Genomic DNA, 22,954 nt, shown 5'->3' with positions numbered 1-22,954 from the left:
AGAGGAAATAACCCAGTAAAGCCTTTTAAGTTGTGTACAGGCTACTTTTAGCTTTTTTGAAAGCTCAGTCATACAAATAATACTGGAAATAAGCCTGGTGGCGATCATTGTACTGTCTGGGGGTGATTTAATGACAAATGAGTCCGCGCGACTCATGCTGTGTGGCTACTGTGTTGCTCAAAGCCTTTGTTTTGCTTTTACAAGCATGTATTTCAGTGATTTTCCCTTTCTATAACAGATCAAGGGTGGCTCCTTGAATATATCTCTGAGTATTTGTATTTAAAAGTGCCATTTGTGCGTGATTACGCTTTCCAAAGTTTGGTATTGATGGTTGAGTGAAATTGCCCAACACTAAGGGTAGTAGTTCCTTCTGCAATTTTCGATTTCTGTTTTAGAGCTTCTTTTCTGTCTTTATATTTAACTTCTCGGAGGGTCTTCTCTACCATTTGCTCCGGGTAGCCTCTCGAGATCAGGCATGTATTGAAATTTTCAATATTCTCTTCAATGTATTTCACAATAACCCTCACGTAAGCAAAAGGGAGTTTATCGGTAAATTTTGTCACTTATTTCACGGTTATTCAAACAAAAACTTACATTTTCCATGTATCAACATTACCAAAATCCATTTGCGATAAAATAACGGCGAAAAAGCGTTGATCTCTCCCCAAAACCATGTTTTTGGGTGTCAAAACAACTTTCCGCCATACATTTCCTTCTAGCGACTTGCAATGTTTGCCCCCTGACGATCCCAGAGTTCTTTGCGCAAACACGGGGATCCGATTACTGGCAACTCATTCATTCCTTGATCTTTGTTTACCGTGTAACATTTCATTTTATTCAGTCTCCATTTCTGTTGGTTAGAATTCCACAACAACTAGCTTTGCAAAGTGAATTCTTAATGCTCGGAACGTTTTTCTTTTCGCTCTGGATGATAGTCCGCTCAAGCTCCTGACGCATAGGTCACGTTAATTTTAGTCGCCGAGTTGGCGACTTGCGTTCTAATTTAGTGACTAGCTCCAAAATTCTAGTCGCCATGGCGACTAAAATGGTTGCAACTTGGAGGGTTGAAAGTACTCAATCATTAAAATCTGTTTGAAGATGATTTCTTCTTTGCCATCTGTACAGGGAATTTGAATGATTTTAACACCTACTGTGAGATGATGAATTCAGTCATATTAGTATCAGGCTGAAAAGCCGTAGATAAGAAAGCTTCGTATGTACTAAGCTGAACTATAATTGGTTATTCCTGTTCAAAGTGTATTTTATTAGAATCAAAAGTCCTTTATTTTAGGCTGATCACATTGTATGAGTGACCTGTCTGTGCTGAAATTGAGCTTTTTATCTGTGTTTATATTTTGTTTTGTGGTTGGAATTACAGGCCATTCTATTGAATTCTAAAATCTAAGACCCCCACCTAAGTTCTGGGAGATGCAAGACGGATACAGGAGAAAGAAATCCTCGTCATTAATCGAGCCTAGTTGGTATGGAAATAGAGTAAAGTCTCTGGTTTCCTTGAACAAAGTCACTTTTGTAAAGACACAGAGAGGCTGCACATGCTGTTGCCGTACAACAAAATCTTAATCATTTGAGTTTGGCAGGTAAAACTGCAGTGTCTGCCTAGTCCCTCACTGCCAAAGTAACCTTGGTAGTACCTCGCTGTAGCGTATCTTGAAGACCCTGCTGTTATCCCACTTCCCTTGCACTTACATTTATGGTTTTCAACAGGGTGTCCAGTAGCATGATTGTTCAGAAAAATAGGAAAATAGGAAACTTGCAATGGAAAAAATACTTTCTTTCAAAAAATAGGAATAAAATAGGAGAATAAATACTACTTTGATGGACAAAAATAGCCTCCCTTCACCCCTTCAGCTATACCAATTTACAGCTTCAGTCCATCAACAGTGATACAAATGTACATGTGACAATGCAAGCATTTTGATTTAAAAGCTATTCTTCTTCTTAGCTCTCATTTGTGATAACAACATCAGTTTGTTTAACATTAGGTTATAAATAAAAAAAGAAGTTGAAGAGCAATCAGTAACAATTGCCAAACTGATGTTTGAATATTTTCTTACATGTCCATTGTAACACATGTTGATCAATCAACCAAGCAAAATAGGAAAAATAGGTTTCATTTAAAAAATAGGAGAAAATAGGAATCTGCTCAAACAATAGGGAAAAAAATGGAATTGGACACCCTGTTCAGCCATTTACTACTGGCTATTTGGAATCTGGTGATTTCAATCCACTATTTTCAACTGATATTTAGTTCCTTTGGCCTAAACTAATCCAACTTATTTCAAACTCCATCCAATCAATATCTTTTCTTATAACTGGCTGCCTGGAAGTTTTAACTCTTAGAGTATTTCAGGCAGCCAGCACCCCTATCATTTTTTTGTTGCTGCCACATTCAATTCTTTTGTTATTTTTTCCATTTGTACGTGCATTCTTTCCGTTATCATTGCATTCTTATCGTTTATCTCACTTTCACATCATCAATATTCTGTTAGGTTTTTTCCCATATTTTTGTTTTTGTTTCAGTCTCTTTCTGTATGCAGTTTTCCAGTATATTTGTGCTTTTCCATCACAACGTTACAATCATCTAGTTTCAATTTACTGTCTCAATTTGTTGCTTTCCTTTATCATGTTCCTAGCTGTCATAGTCATACAATGTTTGTAAATTTTGTTTAACTTTGCCTCATTATTTCTATTCCTTTTACTGTATTTGTTCATAACTCGTAATTTATTTGTTTGTAGCAACCGCTCGTCTTTCATCACTTTCAATGTTTTTCACTGCACTCTATCATTTAAATTGTACATTTTGTGGCTTTGATTAAAGCACATGTAGCATGTTGAATGCTTGACTGCAATATTTTTGTTTTTACTCTATAAAATTGTAATTTCTAACACTGGGGTAAAATAAAAGTTTTTGTTGTTGCTGTTGTTTGTTGAAAGAGTTGAAAGATAAAGAGACCAAAACAGATCACAGCTTGAATATTCAATTTGGCCTTTTCTAAGATGTCTGATGTCTACATCATTTGGAAGGGGAGTCAGCCATGCCTCCAGTATCACATATTTGGTATCAAGAAACTGCAGAGGCATCCATTAAGTGATCTCCTGAATATTACCATCAGCACGTGCCAGGGAATAGAGAACTGCTGATTTTTAGAGATGTGGAAAATAATTAATATTAATGATGGGGCTGCTAAACCTAACAAAAGCAAGCAATACAAAATGTAAATCCAAGAATTGTGTTCACTGAAGTGATACAATAACAAAGTGTCAAAATTTTGTAGAAATGTAAATATATCTTACTTACTTAACATACTGAGAAAATCCACTTCAATGTCGATGGAATTTATTTATTCATAGATTTATAGTTAGAATGAACTTGTATTCAAAATGTAGTATAATATTTTGATAAATATTTTTCAAATGCAGTAAAATGAAAGATGATCGCAAAGCACTAGTTTAATAGCTACGGATTCCAGCTGAATCCTAGCAAGCCTTATTATTTACCTCTAACGTATTTCCTTTTCGAAAAACCGAATCTTAGACAAAGTTTGGAGTTCTTTAAATACTGTTAACAAAATGCAACACACCAGTGCCTACAATAATTGCTGACACATTTTTGGTGCACTAGTATTGTGCCTGCCCCCCTCCCTCTTGTCAATGTTGTGTAGAAAATAAAATGCACAGAACACAGAGTTCAAGTACATTGCACCATCCAAGATTGCATAGGGGAAAGGGGTTGGGTGTTCCAACAACTTTTGACAATGATTGATTAAAAATGTTCAATCTATCAGAGTCCACTGACAAACCTTTACTGTGGTACAGGTTGAGACAACTAGGTAATTAGAGGTTATGTTTTTTACTTCCAGCACCTTGACTATATCAGATAAAGCCAGGCAATTTTATAACAAACCTCCTCTGAAAACTGAGTCATGTACTGCTGTAATGTGCTTTGATCACCAACTGATTCGCAGAGTTCAATTAAAATTCCAAAGTCATGGTACTTCTCAGCAAGAGATGCTGCATGTGATCGTTGACCTAGTTGGACTGAAAATGAACAACTTCATTAACATGTACTCAGTGTTTAGATCCATATACTAGCCTCTATTTTCTCCTGCTGCTTTTGTGTTACCAAAAACAATTCCTATAATCAAGGGATATGTTTGAGCCAAGCTGTAACAGCATAGGTAGAATGAAGTTACATTCACATGGTTATTGAATTTTGTCCTTGATTTCCATACTTTGAGTAATCAGACTGTTCATATCAGTTTAAACAGCCTTTTTCACCGCTACCATTTCTTATTTGCCTTACATTAACATATGATAGAGAAGATAGATAACAGATATTTTGGAAGTAAATTTTGATTCACTAGATTTTTATCTGTTTACATAATTTTAGGTTACAATAGATAGATTTCATACTTCATATTTTCTATTTATCTGTGATAACTAATTGTTATTTACAGTTTCCTCAATGAGCACTGTTAAGATAAGTATATTGACAAGTTAATGAAAATTAAATTTATTAGTACTATTACCATTACTAGCGTTATTATTATGCTGATGTGCGACATTGTTAACTTGTATAAATGCTAACTGTGAAAAGGACTACTGATAATCTTTTGTGCTACAAGTATGGTGCAAGTCTCTCAAACTTTCATGAGTGTTTCTATAACTTGATATAAACATGGAGAGCATGTTTGTTATTTCTTTTAGAAAATACTGCGATGAAAAAAAGAAAAACAACTTGTTTACTTTGATCATCAAAATGTAAATTCTCTTTGCTCACACAATCATTACATCAACAGCTCGTGCTAGTTCTGTGTTTCTATTGAGTTTTAGTATGACTCTACTAGCGTTCTATCACGAATGCCGTTCTCTGATTGGCTACAGTACCCACTATTTCTTCTGTGATAAATAGTGAGTAGAGTAGCAGTGTGCCCTTGTTAACAAAATGACAGCTGCTTCTTGGCATTTTCAATTAGATTATTCACTCTCGATTTCTATGCACGATAGTTGACTTGGGCTGTGCCCTCGTCGACTATAACACGATAGAAATCTTGAGCTCATAATCTAATTGTTTAAGAAAAACAAAACTTTAAACCAATTGGTGCATGTATTTTCTTTGGGCTATTTTCTAACTAAATATGAAATTGCCCACAAATAACAGAACTTCAACAGACCAAAACTGCTAGAACTGTAAATACTACCCTTGCTTTGTAAATTTTATGAATAAGATGCAGCAGATTGTGCCAGCAATCCGTCCCTTACCAGTTTTACAATATTATTTCCATAGTTAGTACATAATGTAAGAGAAAAATATTATTTTTCAAAATAATCATCGTAATTAGCACCTTTACTACTGAGAATACAGCTCAATGCAACCATGCAAACATTACCTAATGGTAAAATAACGGTGTGCCTATCTTGCTCATACTGCTTGCTAACTTCTTCGTAATGACTCTTCATACCAGGACAGGTCCTACAATAAAAATAGCATATATGTACAATCTTGGACAAAACTGTTGAAACAGTTAAATAACTCAGACATGCTGGAAGTTAAAATGCCCTTTCTTTTCCCACCACTTCCCTGTTTTATCTAAACCTGAGTTCTTGTGTATTGCCAACCTTCTGAGACAACACTGCATGAGAAAAGTGAGGTGCAATGGGTCAAAATGTAGCACAAAATCGGTGGAGACATTTTTCATAAGAACATCCAAGCCCTTCAATAGTTGCTAAAAGACTTTAATTTCAGCCAGTTTAAAAATACACAAACAAAAACTTCATTCAATACAGTGACCACATGGCAAGACAGGGTCACCTTTTTAATGTGCATGCTTGTTTAAAAACCAATGAAAATGCACAGCAGGTCTTGAAATGAAAATGGAGACTGTTTAGCAAACACACTTATTGATGAGTAAATCGACAGGTCTTTTACAAAATAAATAAACTCTACCTAGAATGCAAAACCTATAATTATATCAGAAAGGTTCCACTACGACTCAAGACACAAATGTAGACTGTAGCATATAACCTTATCATGGAGTAAACAGACAAGCTCTGCAACACGAATACAGCCCATAAACAGTTCTTACTATCACAAAAGTGCATAAACTTTTTCAGTAGTGGAGGACAATTACCTTATTGTCTGGAGCTGGTGGACATAACCATCTAACAAAATATCTGCTAAATCAACCATCTGTTGGACAAGCAGGGGTAAAGTCTGAAAGAAATGCCAAAAAATGTATATGCACTCTGGTACTATAAAACAAACTCAATTGCCTGAAATCACAGCTAGCAATACCTTGGGTGACCTTTAACTGAGTAATAGGTATGTGCACACAAGATAAATACAAGATCAGTGGTTTGTGAGAAAACTTTCCTCCAGTCAGAGTTGCCTAATATGTTTTCTGTTTGGCCATCATTATAACTTCAGTTGTCTTATATTTTGCTACTTGAAGCTCAATTGAAAATGGAGACTTCAAGAGATTTTAACTACTTAATAACCGAGAGTGAGGTCGTTACGGGAAAATCTCAAACTGAGGCCTTGCCATATTGACCGGGCGATAGCGAGGTCAACACGGTAGGCTGAGGTTTGAGATTTTCCCATAATGACCGACCGGGCGAGGTTATTATATGGCTCATGGATTAAAACAGCAAAAAATACTTGAGCGGAAGTCATCAATTTACATCCGGCAATGTGCGCGTTTACCGATTCATTCATTGTCTCAAACCCAGGGCAAAACTACACAGTCAGTGAACTACACCACTTTATTATATAGCTTTGGCTTGTGGCTGATACGTGCATTCTGATTGGCTAAGAGGGAGATCTAAGCAGTCATTATGCAGCCGTAATGCCCATGGGTCGTTACGGATTATGCAAATTAGGAAGAGCCCGGCTCTGAAAATTCAAGTGCATTGAAACGATGAAAGCCAATTAAAAACAGTGAGAGAAAGTAACTTAGCTACTTGGAATTATACTTACTTTCTCTTACTGTTTTTAATCGGCTTTCATCGTTTCAATGTGTTTGAATTTTCAGAGCCGCACTCTTCCTAATTTGCATAATCCATAATTGGCACGGGGCATTACAGCTGCATAATGACCGCTGAAATCGCACTCTTAGCCAATCAGAGTGTACGTTATATCGGCCACAAGCCAAAGCCACATAATAAAAATATTTAATCGATGATGAGGTCTACCCACACAGTGTAAATTTGTTTTCAGAAATTAAAGACCTACCTGAGAAACTTACTGGGGGAGTGAGATTAACTGCACTTGGATTGTAATTGTTAGCCAATCATATCATTCATTCAAAGCAATGATAATGTTAAGAACCTAAATTGCCTAATTACAAGTGAACTTTATTTTTCATTTAAGAGTCACTGCTCTCATGCATAGTGGGGAGTGCATTGACCTAATTGTTAATACTCTTGAATGTGATCCTATGCATTGTAAAACTGACTGGCTATCTTGATCGCCCCACTGTTTTGGAACACCCAAGAGGAAGTTTGGAAAAAAAAAAGGAGTGAAACCAAGCTTCGAGAAATTAACTTTGGTGGTTTTGACTTTGTCAAAGCTTTTAATCAGGGGCATGCCCTCTGTGCAGTCCATGTCCCACGTCTCTAGGTTCAAGTTTCGTCTGGATCATACCTTGTTGAAGCTCATTTCAAAGGTCATAATTTACAGTCTCTCATAGTTTGACTTACATTGTACCCAGGTTTTGTTTTCCTTTCTTCATGTATGTTTGCAATAAAGTTTGTTTTTCCCCAAAGTTTTTGTTGTATTCATTTGTATTGACTAATTCATTAGTTAACTCATTGAAAGAACCCTTGAAGAGCTCTGACTGTAGGTCACTAACCTGTTGATCAGCATTAACTGTTAGTCCCCTCTCAGCTGTTAATCCCACCTGTAGACAGAACACAAACATAGGCATGCGAGGCGTGCAAGAGTTATTTTTTTGTGAATTAGAAGCCCCTGGAAGTAGCAACACTCAGTGGACTCTTAACAGTCATGATAATGTTAATCCAACAAGTTTGTTTGGTTACGATGTACAGCAAAAAAAAAAAGAATTTGTTTCACCACAGGAAATCTGATATCAAGGCTAGCCTACTTTTAACAATATTTGATTTTAACGGTCGATCAGTGGCTTTTCTTTATCAGAACTACATGGAACTGTTCCCAGCAAGACAGTTAAACTATATGCAGTCTGTAATAGTAGCTAACGGTAAACGGCAGATTGGTGTTGATTCTGGATAATTTTTCTGACTCATTTCAAAACAAGAACCAATTTAATTATAACATCATTGCATAATAGCATGCTCTTATTCTGTTGCCAACAATCATCATAGTTTTTTTCAGTTTTGACATTCCACAAAACCACTTCAAATTAACATCAATTTCAAAACCCATTTTAGCGCGAAGACATTAGTGAAGGTAAACAGCATTACCTAACTTGAGACTTGAAACAACCAGACACAAAAAACGGTATAAATTTTAGAAGATGCCATGAAATCTGCAGAGTTTGGCAAGTTTCCTTGTCACATTACCCTTCCCAATGCCTGAGAGGTGACAAAAAATCAGTTACAGAAAAAGGTTTTGTCACTTTATGAGAAACATAAGTTACCTCTCTGAACCGCACAAGGAATCTGTTTCAAAATGAAAGGACCACTGTGTCACCTCAAAGTCTAATCTAATTAATTGGCGGTTTAACTTGTCGTCATGAAGTCCTCAGGAATATTTGAAGAGTTTCCATACCACAAACCTTTAAGAAAATCTCTACTAAAAATTCTGCGAAAAATGCTGTTTCCATCGCAGACCGCCTGGACTCAATTTCATGAATATAAAAATGGTGGATGCTGTTGACACACATTCCCTTGTCCTTTGTTTGTTTTCCAAGGGATTCCTTACTGTTATTACTGCCGATAGAGCCTGATTTGAGGTTAAATGAATAACTGGTAATACAAATAAACAACTTTTTTGACGTTGAAGTTGATGAATGTCTAAACTGAACATTGAGCCACACTTGCAATACATCATCATCATTGTCCTTCTAACACCTCAGTGGGGTGTGCGAGGCTGCCTGATATTGACATCATGGTTTCCATAATCATGAATTTTTATGGGAGTGAGTGATTAGTCTGCAGCCCAACCTCATAACCCAGAGGATGGTGAGACTGCTTATAGTCTGGAATCTCTCCATCCACCTTTCTGGCAACGGTGACCCTACCAGGAGAAATAAATCTCCCGCCAGCATAGCTCTCAGGTTCATTTGTGACTCACAAGCCTCTCCACCATGACAAGGTAGCAGTCACAAATGTAGACTGCTCGCAATTGAGTGCGACTAATTCGCTTGTGCTGCTCTCCTTAGTCTGATAATGTAGCTTATCAACAAAAAGAAAGCCTTTAGTTAGAACTCTTAGGACAGGGCCTGTCTCAGGATGAAAGCAGAGATTGATAAAGAAAGGTTGTGTTATGCGATCTCGGGCACAGTGGCATTGAGAATACGCAAAGGATTATCAAGTAGTGCAAAAACCCTGGCTCAGACTATAAACAATACATATTTCAATAACAATACATATTTCAATAACAATACATATACACAATACAGATTTCTTCACAAAAAATGCCACGTTAAAATTTCGATCGCTTGTGAAGTTGATCAGCTCGAGTTGTAGCAAAGAGAACTGTCAATCGCTAGTCACACACGATTCACCTTTACAAGCGGCAGTTTGACTGGTTGTTTATAGTAATCCCAATCTGATTGGTGTGACATACATACATCTCTCACACACTCATCCCTTCATAACATAACCCAGACCCATTGACTAAGAGGTATTTTTTTACATAAAACTAACTAAAAGATGTGAACAATATCTTGCACTAGGCAAGCACAGGAGGATCTTATCCCATTTGAAATATTAAGATTCATGGGCTGGGCTGTCATACATGTAGCTGCTTATGACCAGCTTTTATAATTATGATGGTTATAATTTGTAAACAGATTTACAGGAAAGAACGGAAAGCAACTTCAGATCTCATGTTACACAACTAGACCCACCTGTTTTAAAAGTAACGACCGTACTCCACTAGGTCCTGTTGTTGCTAAGAAGTTAAAAGTTAAAGGAGGAAAACTTGTATCACAAAAGGGTACACAGTCAGAACAGTGTACATCATTATTCATAATATATTCACAAAATATGCATTTAAAGTACAAAATGAATTATATTGTGGTAGCTATAGTTAAAGAACACAAATATAGCTGTAATTAGCTGATTAACCCCATGGCCCCCCTCCCCCACCCACCCATATCAGTCAACATTCTCAAACAAAACACTGGACACTGATGAGAATGCAGTTTGCTGTTAGTAATTCCAAGGTCAAAGTAGTGTGCTCTAGTGCACATGTCATGCAGAATGGTTGCGTGTTTCTCCATCATATTCAAGGGGGTTACTTGGCACAGAAGTGGACATTCTCTTTAAGCAGAAAGTCTGACCGGACACTTGTTTGAGGAGTAGTGCACTGCTAAGCTTCAAACCCAGTCCACATGTATGACCCCAAACGATGGCTGACAAGGAGACTAGAGCCAAACCATATATTCAAGAACTTACCAGTCCAAGGCATCAGTTCAGTGTTGAACTCTATCGAAATGTCACTTGGTCGATATGCGGTAAAATTTGTCTGCCTGTAATGCCATGCCTCCTGTAGCATTTCCTGTAGAAAGAACACTTGCTTTAAACTGTGGATCTTGATTGACTGGTTCAAGCCTGATACTTTGTTTAAACTGTAGTGATAAAACATAACATGAAATACTGGAACAAGATGACCTTATTCCTTTTGTACATGCAGGTATGATCCTACTGCATTCCTTTTGTATGCAGTTTATGATGATAACACATAACATTGGCCTTGCATTTTTAACTGAGCTCCTAGGGCAAGTCTGGTTCATAATCAATTCATTTAAGAAATTCTGTCAGTGATTCACTCCATAATCTACTGTACCTGCATACATAAAATGTATCTGTTGTTACAGTGGAACCTCGATTTAACGAACCTCTATTTAACGAAGTCCTCGATATAACGAACGATTTTCTTCAGCCCGGCCAAAATTACAGTAAAATGTATGGAGCAAAACCTCGATATAATGAACCTTGATATAACGAAATCCTCGTTATAACGAACACAATCCAGACGCCCAAACGTAAAATATACCTCGATATAACGAATAAATGTCAACATGTGACGAAAGATGAATGCAAAACAAACTAACAAGGATGACATTTCTTTAATCCTGTAACACGAGGGCAAGAGCCCATTACAGCTGTTTACACAATTTCATACAAACATATAAAAGCATCTACATTTCGACTTTATCCTCTTTGTCTTTTATGAGTTCTATTAACTTCTTTATCTTTGATGGCTTCTTGTGGCAAAAGGAATAAATTCAATTTGCTCTAGGCTCGATTTCCGCCGCTTTCTCGAGTCCGGTCTACGTTCCTCCCCAAGAAGAGACGGCTGGACGCGTGAGCGGCAAAGCATGTCTGTGACGTAAATTCATAATTTAATTCTTGCGGCACTTCAGGTGGCCGGAAATGTCATCTGATGACAATCATAGGCAGGCCCAGATGACGCCTACGGCTCGTAAAATTTGTTGCGTTTTCGCCACTTCTTTTAATTTTGGCCCTCCAACCTATTCTGTTTCACATTATTGTTGCAGAAGGGCATTACATGCTGTGTTCCATAGCAGAGGTATTTAGAAGAAAAAGTAGAGCAGAGCTGTTTGACTATGGTGTAGCAACTGTCATGTCAAAGGTCACACATACGTCGTATGGTGTGCATGGTGTTGACACCATGTTTATGTTTTGCTAGTTCGGTTTGCTTTGGCTCATTTAAAAATTTAATTTTGCTTGGCTTTGCCAGAGACTGTAGTCGCTTCCCGTCAAGAAGACTACCGTACACATCAATTTGACTGAGTGTTTTGTTTCTTGAAATCGATGTTTGTGTTTATCCCTCTCTTTGTTGACTTTTTCGTTATCTGACATTCTGGCACCACATGATTCAAATATAGATTCTAACGCATAAAAGTCTGTTGACTATTTTGCGTGTTGTATATGCCACTATGGTTTAGATCAGGCAAGATTTTATCAGTTGACGGTATTTGGTTTAATGTCCCACTAATGCGATTGCACTTCATACCGCACAACTTCTTTGCTACTGCGAGAAAGCTAATTTATGCAGCCTGCTCGATTCAGGCAGGCAGATTTCTTATTGGTTGAAATTAACAATGCCAAGTCCACGAGTCCAGCCGTGAGTTCGGGGAAGGAGCGCGGGCTCCTTTCCCGAACAGCGGCTGGTAATCGAGCCTAAGTTTGCTCATAACCTGTCAAAACTACAAACGATTTCTTTTAAGGGCTTACCTCACAATCCAGAACTTCACCAACAGCTGCATCCCAGATATCTTTACACGCATGGTAGCCTCGAATACAAGATCGAAAAGAATATGTTGTGTTGCTCATTGCTGTCTGTTTTAAAATTCAACAAGTCGCTTCACCATTTCGCTACCTGTCGCTAGTTTCACGGTGAATAGCGAGAGACCTTCAATTTCCTGTGAAAGTTGACATGATACCCTGTTGAGCAATCAAAAGTTGTTGGATTCCAAAAATTCCAGCACGTCCTGCAATACCTCGCCGTATTTTGTGCCTTTATATCTCTGTTGAATTTGGCACTTTTCATCGAAAGCAGTTTAATATATTGTCCTATGGCAAGCCTAGAGAGTGCAGCAGAAGAAAGCGTAACAGTTCCCGTTCCTAGTGCTTCCACATCGCGGTCGCAGTCCAAAAAAAAAGAGACCAAGAAGAGAAGGGTGCTGACATTGGAAGAGAAATATAAACTGGTTAAAGCAATCAAGGATGGGGAGAAAAACACTGTTGCTGCAAAGCATTTTGATCCTCCTTTGTCTCAGTCTACAATCTCGACCATTATGAAGAAAAAGGATGAGATTATTAGTGCCTATGAAGGAGGATTCTTCACAGACAAACGAAAGAAGATGAAGCAGGCGACTTTTCCAGATCTTGACAAAGCACTGTCTGAATGGTTTCGGAAGGTTCAAGGTATGAACATCCCAGTTAGTGGAACGCTGCTGCAAGAAAAAGCCCTGTATTTTGCACAACAGTTAGGGTATGAGAACTTCAAGGCAAGTAATGGCTTTCTAGAAAAATTCAAGGAAAGACAGGGAATTACAGGCCAAGCTGTATGTGGTGAAGAGAAAAGCGTAGATCCTGATATTGTCGAAAATTGGAGCGACCGTCTCCCGGATATTTGCCGCAGCTATAGCATGAAGGATCGTTTCAATGCTGACGAAACAGGATTTATGTGGAAAGCTACCCCTACTCAAACGCTTAACCTGAGAGGAGAAAAGTGCACCGGTGGTAAGAGAAGTAAAGATCGCATGACAGTCCTTGTGGCCTGCAACCAGGATGGCACAGAGAAGTTACCCCTACTTGTGATAGGGAAATATGCCAGACCCAGGTGTTTTAGGAACAGTAACATGAACTTGCTCCCCGTGACCTATGAGTCTCAAAGAAAAGCCTGGATGGACAGCGTTTTGTTTGAAAAATGGGTCCGTCAAATTGACCGACGAATGAGAGTAGCAAACCGCCATATTCTGTTATTTTTAGATGACTGTACTTCACATGTTATTGTCAATGGCTTGACAAACACAAAGCTCATCTTCTTTCCACACTGCACAAGCAAGCTTCAACCGGCAGACCAAGGCATAATCCAGAACCTTAAGGTAAATTGTCGCAAGACAATGATCAGGCGTATGTTACAGTGTTTAGATGACAATAAACCTGTCAAAGAAATCGACCTCAAGGATGCTGTCTTTATGATGGCCAAAGCCGGGGACAATGTAAGCACTGGAAAAAAGCAGGATTCCCAGGTGAAGTAGCCGAGCCCTCACACAATCCTTTTGAGTCAGACGAGGAAGATGAAGATACCAATGAAACTGGTGTCGGTCTATGGGGAAACATTACCCACCATTTTCCCTCTCTTGCAGAGATATCATTCAGTCACTTTGTATCCCTTGATAACAATGTTGTAACCGAAAGCCAACCAACGGAGGAAGATGTAACACGGGAAGGCCTGAAGGCAGTCCAAAACGTGGAATCGATAAGTCATGAGGAAGAAGAAGATGAAGGAGATTCAGACGCAGACATCTCTATAGTGGAGCCAAAACCACTTAGTCTGGTCGAAGCTAGCGAGGCTGTGACAGGGCTTCGCAATTTGATTTTGTCATTCGACAAGACAAGTGCAAAAGAAAAGGAATTTCTGCGCTCCCTTTCTTCTATGGAAGATACATTCCTACGAATGGCAACAAAACCACAGAGACAATCTTCACTAAAAGAATTTTTTGATTAAGAGTCCTAATTGGACTAGAACAGTGTTAAAATTGTTACCGTTTTGTTTAATACCATGTTCATTTTTCTTAAATGGAGGACGCATTTTTTACTGATGACAAAAAACCCTCCATTGGAAGTAATCTTTTGTTAGCGTCTCAATATAGATGTGTATTTATGTTTTTTTATGTGTAGTTTTAAGCAGTTTTGTTTGCCTGTGCAATTTCTAAGTGCTGTAGCTATGTACATATCTGTACAGTACATAGCTATCTAGACATTACAGAAAGAGTGCTTATTAGTAATTGTTCAGATCCAGAAATGCTGGGTAGTGCTACGTAACACCGATGAAAATTAATTATTAACTAACCTCGATATAACGAACATTTTGGTTGTTTTTCCGAAAATTCGTTAAATCGAGGTTTTCGATTTAACGAACCCTCGATATAACGAACAAATTTCTCCAGTCCCTTGGCACTTCGTTAAATCGAGGTTCCACTGTATATCCATTTAAAGTAGAAAATGATCAACAGATCAATCACAATGGCCTTTGGGAAATAGAACTGATATAATTCAGAAGTAAGATCTACAATGTGATTGCCTGTTGACTCCTACAACCAGGTACAAAGACGTCTTTCACTTATCTACCTATTACAAGCCTCTTTTATAACCTTTTGAAGGAAAGTTTGAGAAACATACTGCCACAATAACCTAATCATTTATGGGTGTCTGACCAAATTAAGGCTATTCAAGGACACTAGTCAGCATCCACCATATTTGATGCCATCAAAATTATTGATATATTTGCATGGTGATGTTAGTGCTTTAGAGCCAAAGAGCCATAGAGTTCATTATCTAGGAACTGTGATCATACAGCCGTGGAGCCATTAGAGTGGTAGAGCTGTAGCACCATAGAGCCATAGAGTTCATTATCTAGATATATTTGATCGTAAAGCTGTAGAGTTCATTATGTAAAAATGATTGTTAATGAATGAGTTCAGGTGTAGGGCTTAATAAAAATGTCTAAAGCAGACCAAACCCATTGGTAACCATGGAAACATGCCACCATTTAATATGGACACGCAAGAGAAGAAGTACAAAGTGGTCAGTGAGAAAAGCGTAGAGGTGTAATACTCTACGTAAACTTCTACACCTACTCAAACTTCATAAAATGGGCTGGGTATACAGAAGTAGGCCTGGCCCTTGCCTCTAGGAGGTTCGTGAAAGTCTACAACCTCATTCTAAGCTTTCTGCCCAAAACTAATTATAGTAATTAATTAACTGAGTAATTAAAACCAGATCAGGCATTTGGGATATAACCTTTCAATTGTGTTATGTTGACTGAGTATTATGGATTAATACTAAATATACACTTACTTAAAAGAAGTTGTTTATTTCTTTGTATCTTTGCTTTAACTTTTGCTGGTGCAAGTCTTTGCTAGTGGGATTTTTCATTGTCTTAGTCATCTTTTTTTATGAGGCAGAATGAAAAGTTGGCGAAAAAAGGACAAACATTTCCTAGAACTCTACATGTCACAGGTAAACTTGCAAGGTGCTAGCTTACCTGCATTATTGTATTTACAGCTACCACTGTTTGAAGATGGGTTAAAGATGGCTTCTGCTTTCTGAGCACTTCTTCTTCATGATCCATGAGACTTTCAAATATATCAGAAATCATAGATACCTACAATGTTTGTAGTAGACATGGTAAAAAGCTCATGACACATTTGACTAGTAAAGTGATCATGTATGTATTGCCTGATTGTTGTAACTTTCAACTCAGAGATATCTTTAGATTACGATGTTTGTACTATCTCTACATGTACTCTGAGTGCATTACAACTTGGGCAATGATTTGGCTAATTCAGGCATATTGGTTTGCCTGTATAAAAACATACCTCCCTGAAGAAAAGATCCTGCTCAGTGAGTCCTCTGACGTGTGACTTCACTTGCCTTTTTTTCATGACAAGTTTAATACTTTCATCTACTACCTCTTGATACCTGTTTAAAAAGTCAAATGTGATATGGTTATCATAGGTTTGTTTTGTCATCAGTCTAATTGCACACATGCATGCAAACCCCATGTGTGCTATGTACACATTTGTTTGAATTAACAAAAAGTACACATCACAAATTGAAAACTGAAAGGCAAAAAAGTAAACTAGTGAGACAATCTCAGATATTGCAGAGAGTAATTGATAGTTCTGGGACTGTAGTCACACAGTTCCTCACCCCTGCTCAGTTCACTATTGGTTTGTATTTACCTTCTTGGTAGTCAGCATGGGCTTTTCCCCTTGCAGAATATGAATGGACAGAAACCTTGATAAGATGTGATCTTAGAAGTGTGTATGTTCCATGTGTGTATTTTCATTCAAGGTCCTAAAATCACTTGCAATGACTTTGTCACAACAGCTTTTAAATTTACTCTGACGTTTAGGTCTATTTTCGTTCATTTTAAATTCAATAATATGTTGAACCAGTGAACATGATAATTTTACTTTTCACACCAATGTTTGTAACTTGATACTTTTGTTTTCCTCGCAAAGGTGCATAAAAAGAAGCCCTTGTTCTCTCTAAAACACATAGAAGATGTGCTTGTTTTTTTTCTCTGCTGGAGATAAATGGAAGAAAGTTAAATATCTGATGAGGAAATGGAAGAGGAATGATAACTAATTTAACTATCAAATAGTCATGGAATGCCACTCTCTTATTCTGTTGTCATCTTTGTTGTTAGCAATAAAGCAATTCAAAATTAATACACAATGACATCGATTAACACCGCTGAGAGGTATTTCAACTGAAAATATTGAAGGTGAACAGTACCACTTGGCTGAGATTACATCCTTCATTGGTGAAGTCTCTCTGATTAAATTAATTTGCCCTTTCGTTTACCATGTTTCTATGGAGTTATAGAAACACAATTGGAATTTTGGGAGAAAAAGAAATGCTGTGGGAACACGAGCTGACAGGCAAATGTTTCCAAGGCTTTTGCAGGTTCTCCCAAACTTCCATAAGTGTTTCTATAACTCAATAAAAACATGGAGAACATCTTTTCTATTTCGTTTAGAAAGTTCTCTGTCGATAAAAAGAAAACAACTTGTTTATGTTGATTACAAAAATGGAAATTCTCTTTGCTCAGGCCATCATTACCTGAACAGGTTGTGTTAGTAGAAACACGATTTTCAACCAATCAGGGTGCATACATTCTTTAAGCTATTTTCTAAACTCCTACACTGTTTTGCATTCAGGATTGTAAAAGAATTGTCACTGAAACAAATAACTTGGCAAGTTGCATCAAATTGTTGTGTCAACTCCACCTTGTCCATTTCTACAACAAGCTATTTGAAGGTTCAAAAACAGCAACTGTTGTCAGGACTCAGTGCCATTTAACATCAAACTTTGGTACTCAGAACTCAGTAGAGTCTTCTGGCTCAACACATACTCAGTTTATACATGTAGTTTTTCAGAAATTACCAAGTTGTTTTTAAGATTTCCTTAAAATCTACCCACACTTGAAAATATACCCAGAACCTACAGATTATTAGTGCATATACTAATTGTAAAAGCATCTGTTTTACATCTTATCAAAGATAAACAATCCTTGTTTTGACAGAACTTTTAAATTATTCAGTGTCATAATGACACAAGGCAATGAAATGGGCTAAATTGAAAGTGAAGATGCCATTATAAAGTGAATACAAGGGGAGGAAAATCACTGATATTTACCGGTAACACACACACTGTTAACCATGTACATGATCCACAAATGATAAACATTGCCATCAAAACAAATCCCTTGGGAATAATGAATAAATTGCATCTCCTCCACCTCTGGAACTATGATTTAACTTCACTGTGTGATTGGCTGTGCTAGCTTTATGCAGTGGATAGTAAATTATTGTGAAGAAGAGCTCCTGAAACCATCTGTTGGTAAGCTGTCAGCTGACAGGTTACCGACAAGCTATTGACAGGGTACTGAAAGGTTACCGACAGTTTGCGAAAACAAACAGTGCGTTGTAGAATAGACAGGAATAGAGTACTATACCTGATCAACAAAATGATTTCAAAAACACCAAACCAATTAGCAATACGTCTCGTCACAAACTTACTGGTGGATGGTCGGCATAGAAAATATTGATCATAGAATATTCTTTAAAAACTTAACTAATTTTTGGATCAAATTTGTTACTGTGTAACTAACAGACAAGAACGTCTTAAATTTAAGCTGTATAAGGCAGATTTAATCCGAAGGTGAAAACGAAAACAACCAAATAACCATTTCTTGAACAAATCACTTTATAATGCAATTCGAACCCTGACATAATTTGAGGGGGAATGGTACTTAGTCAACATTTCCAATATGGTGGCAAAAATGGCATTGCTGTATTCTTGTAAATACTCTGGTCATTTGGTGCAGCGCTGGCACTAGTCCTAAGCACTGATTATAAAAATTCAGAAGAACATACCTTCCTATTCAATTTATTATACATCTTGGGTGCAGTATGGTGAAACAACATCGAAGTAAGTGTTACATACTACCGAAAACTTAATGACACGTTACGGACAGATCACTGACTGTTGGTGACTTGGCCCACTGTTGGTCTGTGTTTTGGCCAAAACCTCTTGGCTAACAGCAGTGTCTGATCTAGAGCGTGCCATTGTGGGATTGGCACAGTTTGATAGAACATGTCCTCCAAATATTTGTCTTGTGGGTCATTTTGGCGCAGCAAACATCTGCAGCTACTGACTTGTAATTTTCCTTTGTTTCCTAAGTTTTTCAAAAACGTTGTGTAATTTAAAATTTCATAGAATTGACAATATAAAACAGCGTGCATTTTATGAATGTTTACGACGTGGACAAATAAAAATGGCTGCCAGATGATGAGGTGAGATTCCTGGGAACAAGTAGAATAATTCTGAAAGAGGGCTCAATTTACAAAAATGCAAGTGCTCATTGTGAACTTCTTACTTTTCACGCTTGATTGATGAAACACGACGTGTCATTTCGGTTGTTTTCTTTCTCGTTCTGTTATATTATTGTCACGTCAAAGCAGAAAAGAATATTATCATTCTTTGGTTGAGAAAACAAAAGAGAAGAACACAGACCGCAAACGGAAACCAGCAGAACCGATGACGTTGACGAAGATAAATTGAGTGATAATGATGAACATGAACCTTTTGTCAAACTGAAAGCCAAAGCAGCAAGGAGAAACTTTCAATAAACCTGGTTGGGAAAATTCAAGTGGTTGTGATACGACAACACAAATAGTAAGTTGTGTTCAATTTGTACTGGGTCTAGCAAAGCAAATCCCTTCACTTCTGGTTGCATTAATTTCAGAACTTCAACCCTGACTCACCACGTAGAAAGTCATTATGCTGACTTGAGTTTTTTTTTTAATTTCTCACAAGCAAAAAACAGTGTGTCCCGCCAAAAAACTGGAACACTGTAAGAGTCGGCTGACAGGTTGTTTTGGGAGCTGTTCTTCACAATTACTTAGTGGACATCGGATTCACGAAAAAGCTAACAGAATATTGGAGAGAGGGAGTGAAATTCAATGTCCTACCTACACTTAGAAAATGAAATCACTTCCTGTGTAAAAATGGGATCTCTATGGGAAGACAGGTGTTCCCTGACAAAAGGAGTACATTCAAATACTATTATACCACTAATCAAAACTATAACAAAATTCTTGAACGTGATTGGCTATCAGCAGCCCGATTTGAGCATTAATTGGACAGTGTATACGCATCATGCTTGTAATTGGACAGTACGTGTCATTTTGCGCATGCTGTTGCGGTGCACTTTGTTGAGTAAACTGCTGTGTTTTTCAGCATTCATAACGACGTTTAATCGTTCAGCACTCAATCGATGGTTTGTTCATTTCTCGAATTTTGTCATAGTTTTGATTAATTGGTAACAGGACATTGTGTCATCCAATTCAGTCTGTAATCACACTGGTGATTAACAAATCGGACTCCCACTTCGTGGTCGTCCGATTTGTTAATCACTCGTATGATTACAGACCGAATTGGACTCCACTCAGTCCTATTACCATTATTAATCGTATCTAAAGTATTACGAAATTCTCGATCGTGATTGATTCCCCACTTGCCTATTTGCCACGTAATCAGCATGATCATGTGGGTGTCCAATTATAGGTACCCAATTTGAACTTTTTGTAATTGACACCGATAATTGGATACCCATGTGATTTGCACGTCAATTACGTGCGCTTTAATGGCTTTCTTTGCAATGTTTCCTACAGCTTTCAAAACTTATGAAACGCGCTACATATGTTTTCACTCAAAAGAAGTTCTCAAAAGACATTTTTAATTCCGAAATTTGTCATTGCCAACAAGACAGGCGAGAGAAAACGCGAGCCTGTCGAGGCAGCAGGATATAGAGCCGTGCGTAGTTTGATGGCTATGCAGAAGAAATCTCAGATCTTTCAGCTCGATTTTCGCGTAATCCGGTTCTGTCAGTGATATTTTTTTTGGCCATATTAGGATGTAGCCGGATGTGGTTAGCCAAATGTTGCAAAATTCAACAACTCGCACCTGCATATTCAACAGCTTATATTTATGTTCAACAACATATATTTAAGTTAATAAAGATGGTGAATTTTAAGCTCGGTAATGAAAATGTGAAGGTGAATTAATCAACATGACACGAGCGTGGGACAAAGAAAAATTCTGAGTCCCCAACAGGAATCGAACCCATGACCTCCCGAACACCGGGCGGGCGCTCTATCCACTGAGCTACAAGAACTCATGGAGAGCAAGGTCATTTAACTGAGTTCATATATGATAGGTGTCCTGCATACTGCTAGGATCAATGCTATCGAATTCATCGTGAGTAGTGATAAGTTAATAAAGATGGTGAATTTTAAGCTGGAATCGTACAATTCAGGGAATAATTGTGCTTGTAATTTCAAATTGGCCTCGTGCTTTGTGCTCCTCCGATTTTGAAATTACTTGCACGATTAGTCCCTGAAGTGTACTCCACTCGGTCCAATTACTATTACTAATCACATGGGGACCTACATGAATCAGTTGACCATTAGTGATCTATACACACTCACATTTTATTGATCTTGCACAGGGCTGCAGCTGCACTGAGCTTCTCAGCATGTTCACATATAAGAAAACACGTAAGGGATGGTTTCTCCTTGAAAGTCACAATGCCAAGCTGTAAGGAAAATTTTGACATTCTGTAAAAGATACACTATAATTTGTACCATGATTTAGTGATCAATGTCAGAAATTCTGTGTCTTACATTGTTTCATACATTTACTGTATGGGCATACATGTAAGTGCAATGTGATGAAAGATCAGGTTGTCAAAGATTCACTCAAAAACCAGTTGAACTAAGAAACTCTCATATTTATGTTCTTTTCAGTGCGTACTTCATCTCAAAGACAAGTCTAAATTCAAAGGATTGTGCTGACTAAGTTAACAACAAAATGTACAAGACTTATCCTTAATTAAACTATTCAAGCATGTCAAACTATTTTTGTAATCTATGCTAAGCTGTGCTTTACTTTTTAAGCTAGAAGGCTTTCATGGCATAATTTTTAACATATTTGAATTGCATTGTCAACAATCATGTGCCACAGGTGGCTATGGGAGCATGAGCACTTAAGAGTAGTTAATCAGACAGACTGGGGAGTGGGGAGTGGTGCACATCACTACTTCCAAGGAATTTTCAAACAACTGTAGGGCCTTGAAACAAGACTCTTGAAATTGAAGAGTTTTCAAGATACATGCACATATACAACTGTGCTGTGGGAGGCCGAGTGGTCTACTAGTTCATGAATTTGATCTAGGATAGAGCAGTCCAGGTCAAGGTTTGACACCTGGCCAGGGTTATTGCATTGTATTCTTAAGCAAGAGCTCCAGTGCGTTCCATGGTCTAACAAATGCTGAGGGTAACCCTGTGATGGACTAGCATCCCTTCCAGGGGAGAGTACAAATACTCCTAGCCACTTCATGCTACAAAAACCATTATGTTCTAATGCAGACTCTATCAGTTAGAATGTGTAAACCCTCTCACATGCTTTGTGTTCTGAGTTGACGAGCTGCTAATTTATGATGAATATGCAAAAGTCCAGATCAACAGTACATTTTCACTATCTAAAATCAAGATGACAAATAATTGCCATGATTTACAAAAAATCATCAGTGGTTTTATGTACACAAAAATACATGAAATCTCTGACCTTTTGCCACAGGCCAACACTCTTCAAAAACTCTACCATAAAAGAGTGAGCTTTCAACTTGTCTTGCAGCTGATGAAGGATGATCAATGAAGTTGATGCAGATATGCCACCTGTTACATCATGTCAAGTGTTGATTAGTCCTTGTTCTTACCATGACATTACATGTAAGAACCAGATCAAGTCCAAGTAAATATAGACATATAATTATACAAATTGAGCTGACATTATACAGTTTTACAAGCTTAGGTGAGAATATCGAATCTGATATAGAACACCCATACATATTCCATATAAAATAAATCAAACTACAACTTGTAAATTAATGTACAGA

At 37.6% G+C, this 22,954-nt stretch overlaps 1 protein-coding gene across 5 annotated transcripts in view; it reads right to left on the bottom strand.

Moving 5' to 3' along the window:
• Nucleotides 1–22,954, bottom strand: part of LOC145484908 (nuclear pore complex protein Nup133-like) — a 97,862-nt gene that overhangs the window by 22,044 nt on the left and 52,864 nt on the right. For all 5 annotated transcript variants that reach the window (XM_081463532.1, XM_081463531.1, XM_081463535.1 and 2 more), the window contains 10 exons: nucleotides 22,624–22,733; nucleotides 21,486–21,592; nucleotides 16,302–16,404; nucleotides 15,968–16,087; nucleotides 10,621–10,723; nucleotides 10,071–10,114; nucleotides 7,872–7,919; nucleotides 6,153–6,235; nucleotides 5,412–5,494; nucleotides 3,926–4,059 (listed from right to left, as the gene is read on the bottom strand). In XM_081463532.1, coding sequence (XP_081319658.1) covers nucleotides 3,926–4,059; nucleotides 5,412–5,494; nucleotides 6,153–6,235; nucleotides 7,872–7,919; nucleotides 10,071–10,114; nucleotides 10,621–10,723; nucleotides 15,968–16,087; nucleotides 16,302–16,404; nucleotides 21,486–21,592; nucleotides 22,624–22,733 — 935 coding nt within the window. The remainder of the gene's footprint in view (nucleotides 1–3,925; nucleotides 4,060–5,411; nucleotides 5,495–6,152; nucleotides 6,236–7,871; nucleotides 7,920–10,070; nucleotides 10,115–10,620; nucleotides 10,724–15,967; nucleotides 16,088–16,301; nucleotides 16,405–21,485; nucleotides 21,593–22,623; nucleotides 22,734–22,954) is intronic.

Source organism: Orbicella franksi, chromosome 4 (assembly GCF_964199315.1).
Source record: "Orbicella franksi chromosome 4, jaOrbFran1.1, whole genome shotgun sequence".
Taxonomy (NCBI): domain Eukaryota; kingdom Metazoa; phylum Cnidaria; class Anthozoa; order Scleractinia; family Merulinidae; genus Orbicella; species Orbicella franksi.
Note: the sequence above shows the minus strand (reverse complement) of the source record. Positions and strands in the feature narration are given on the sequence as shown.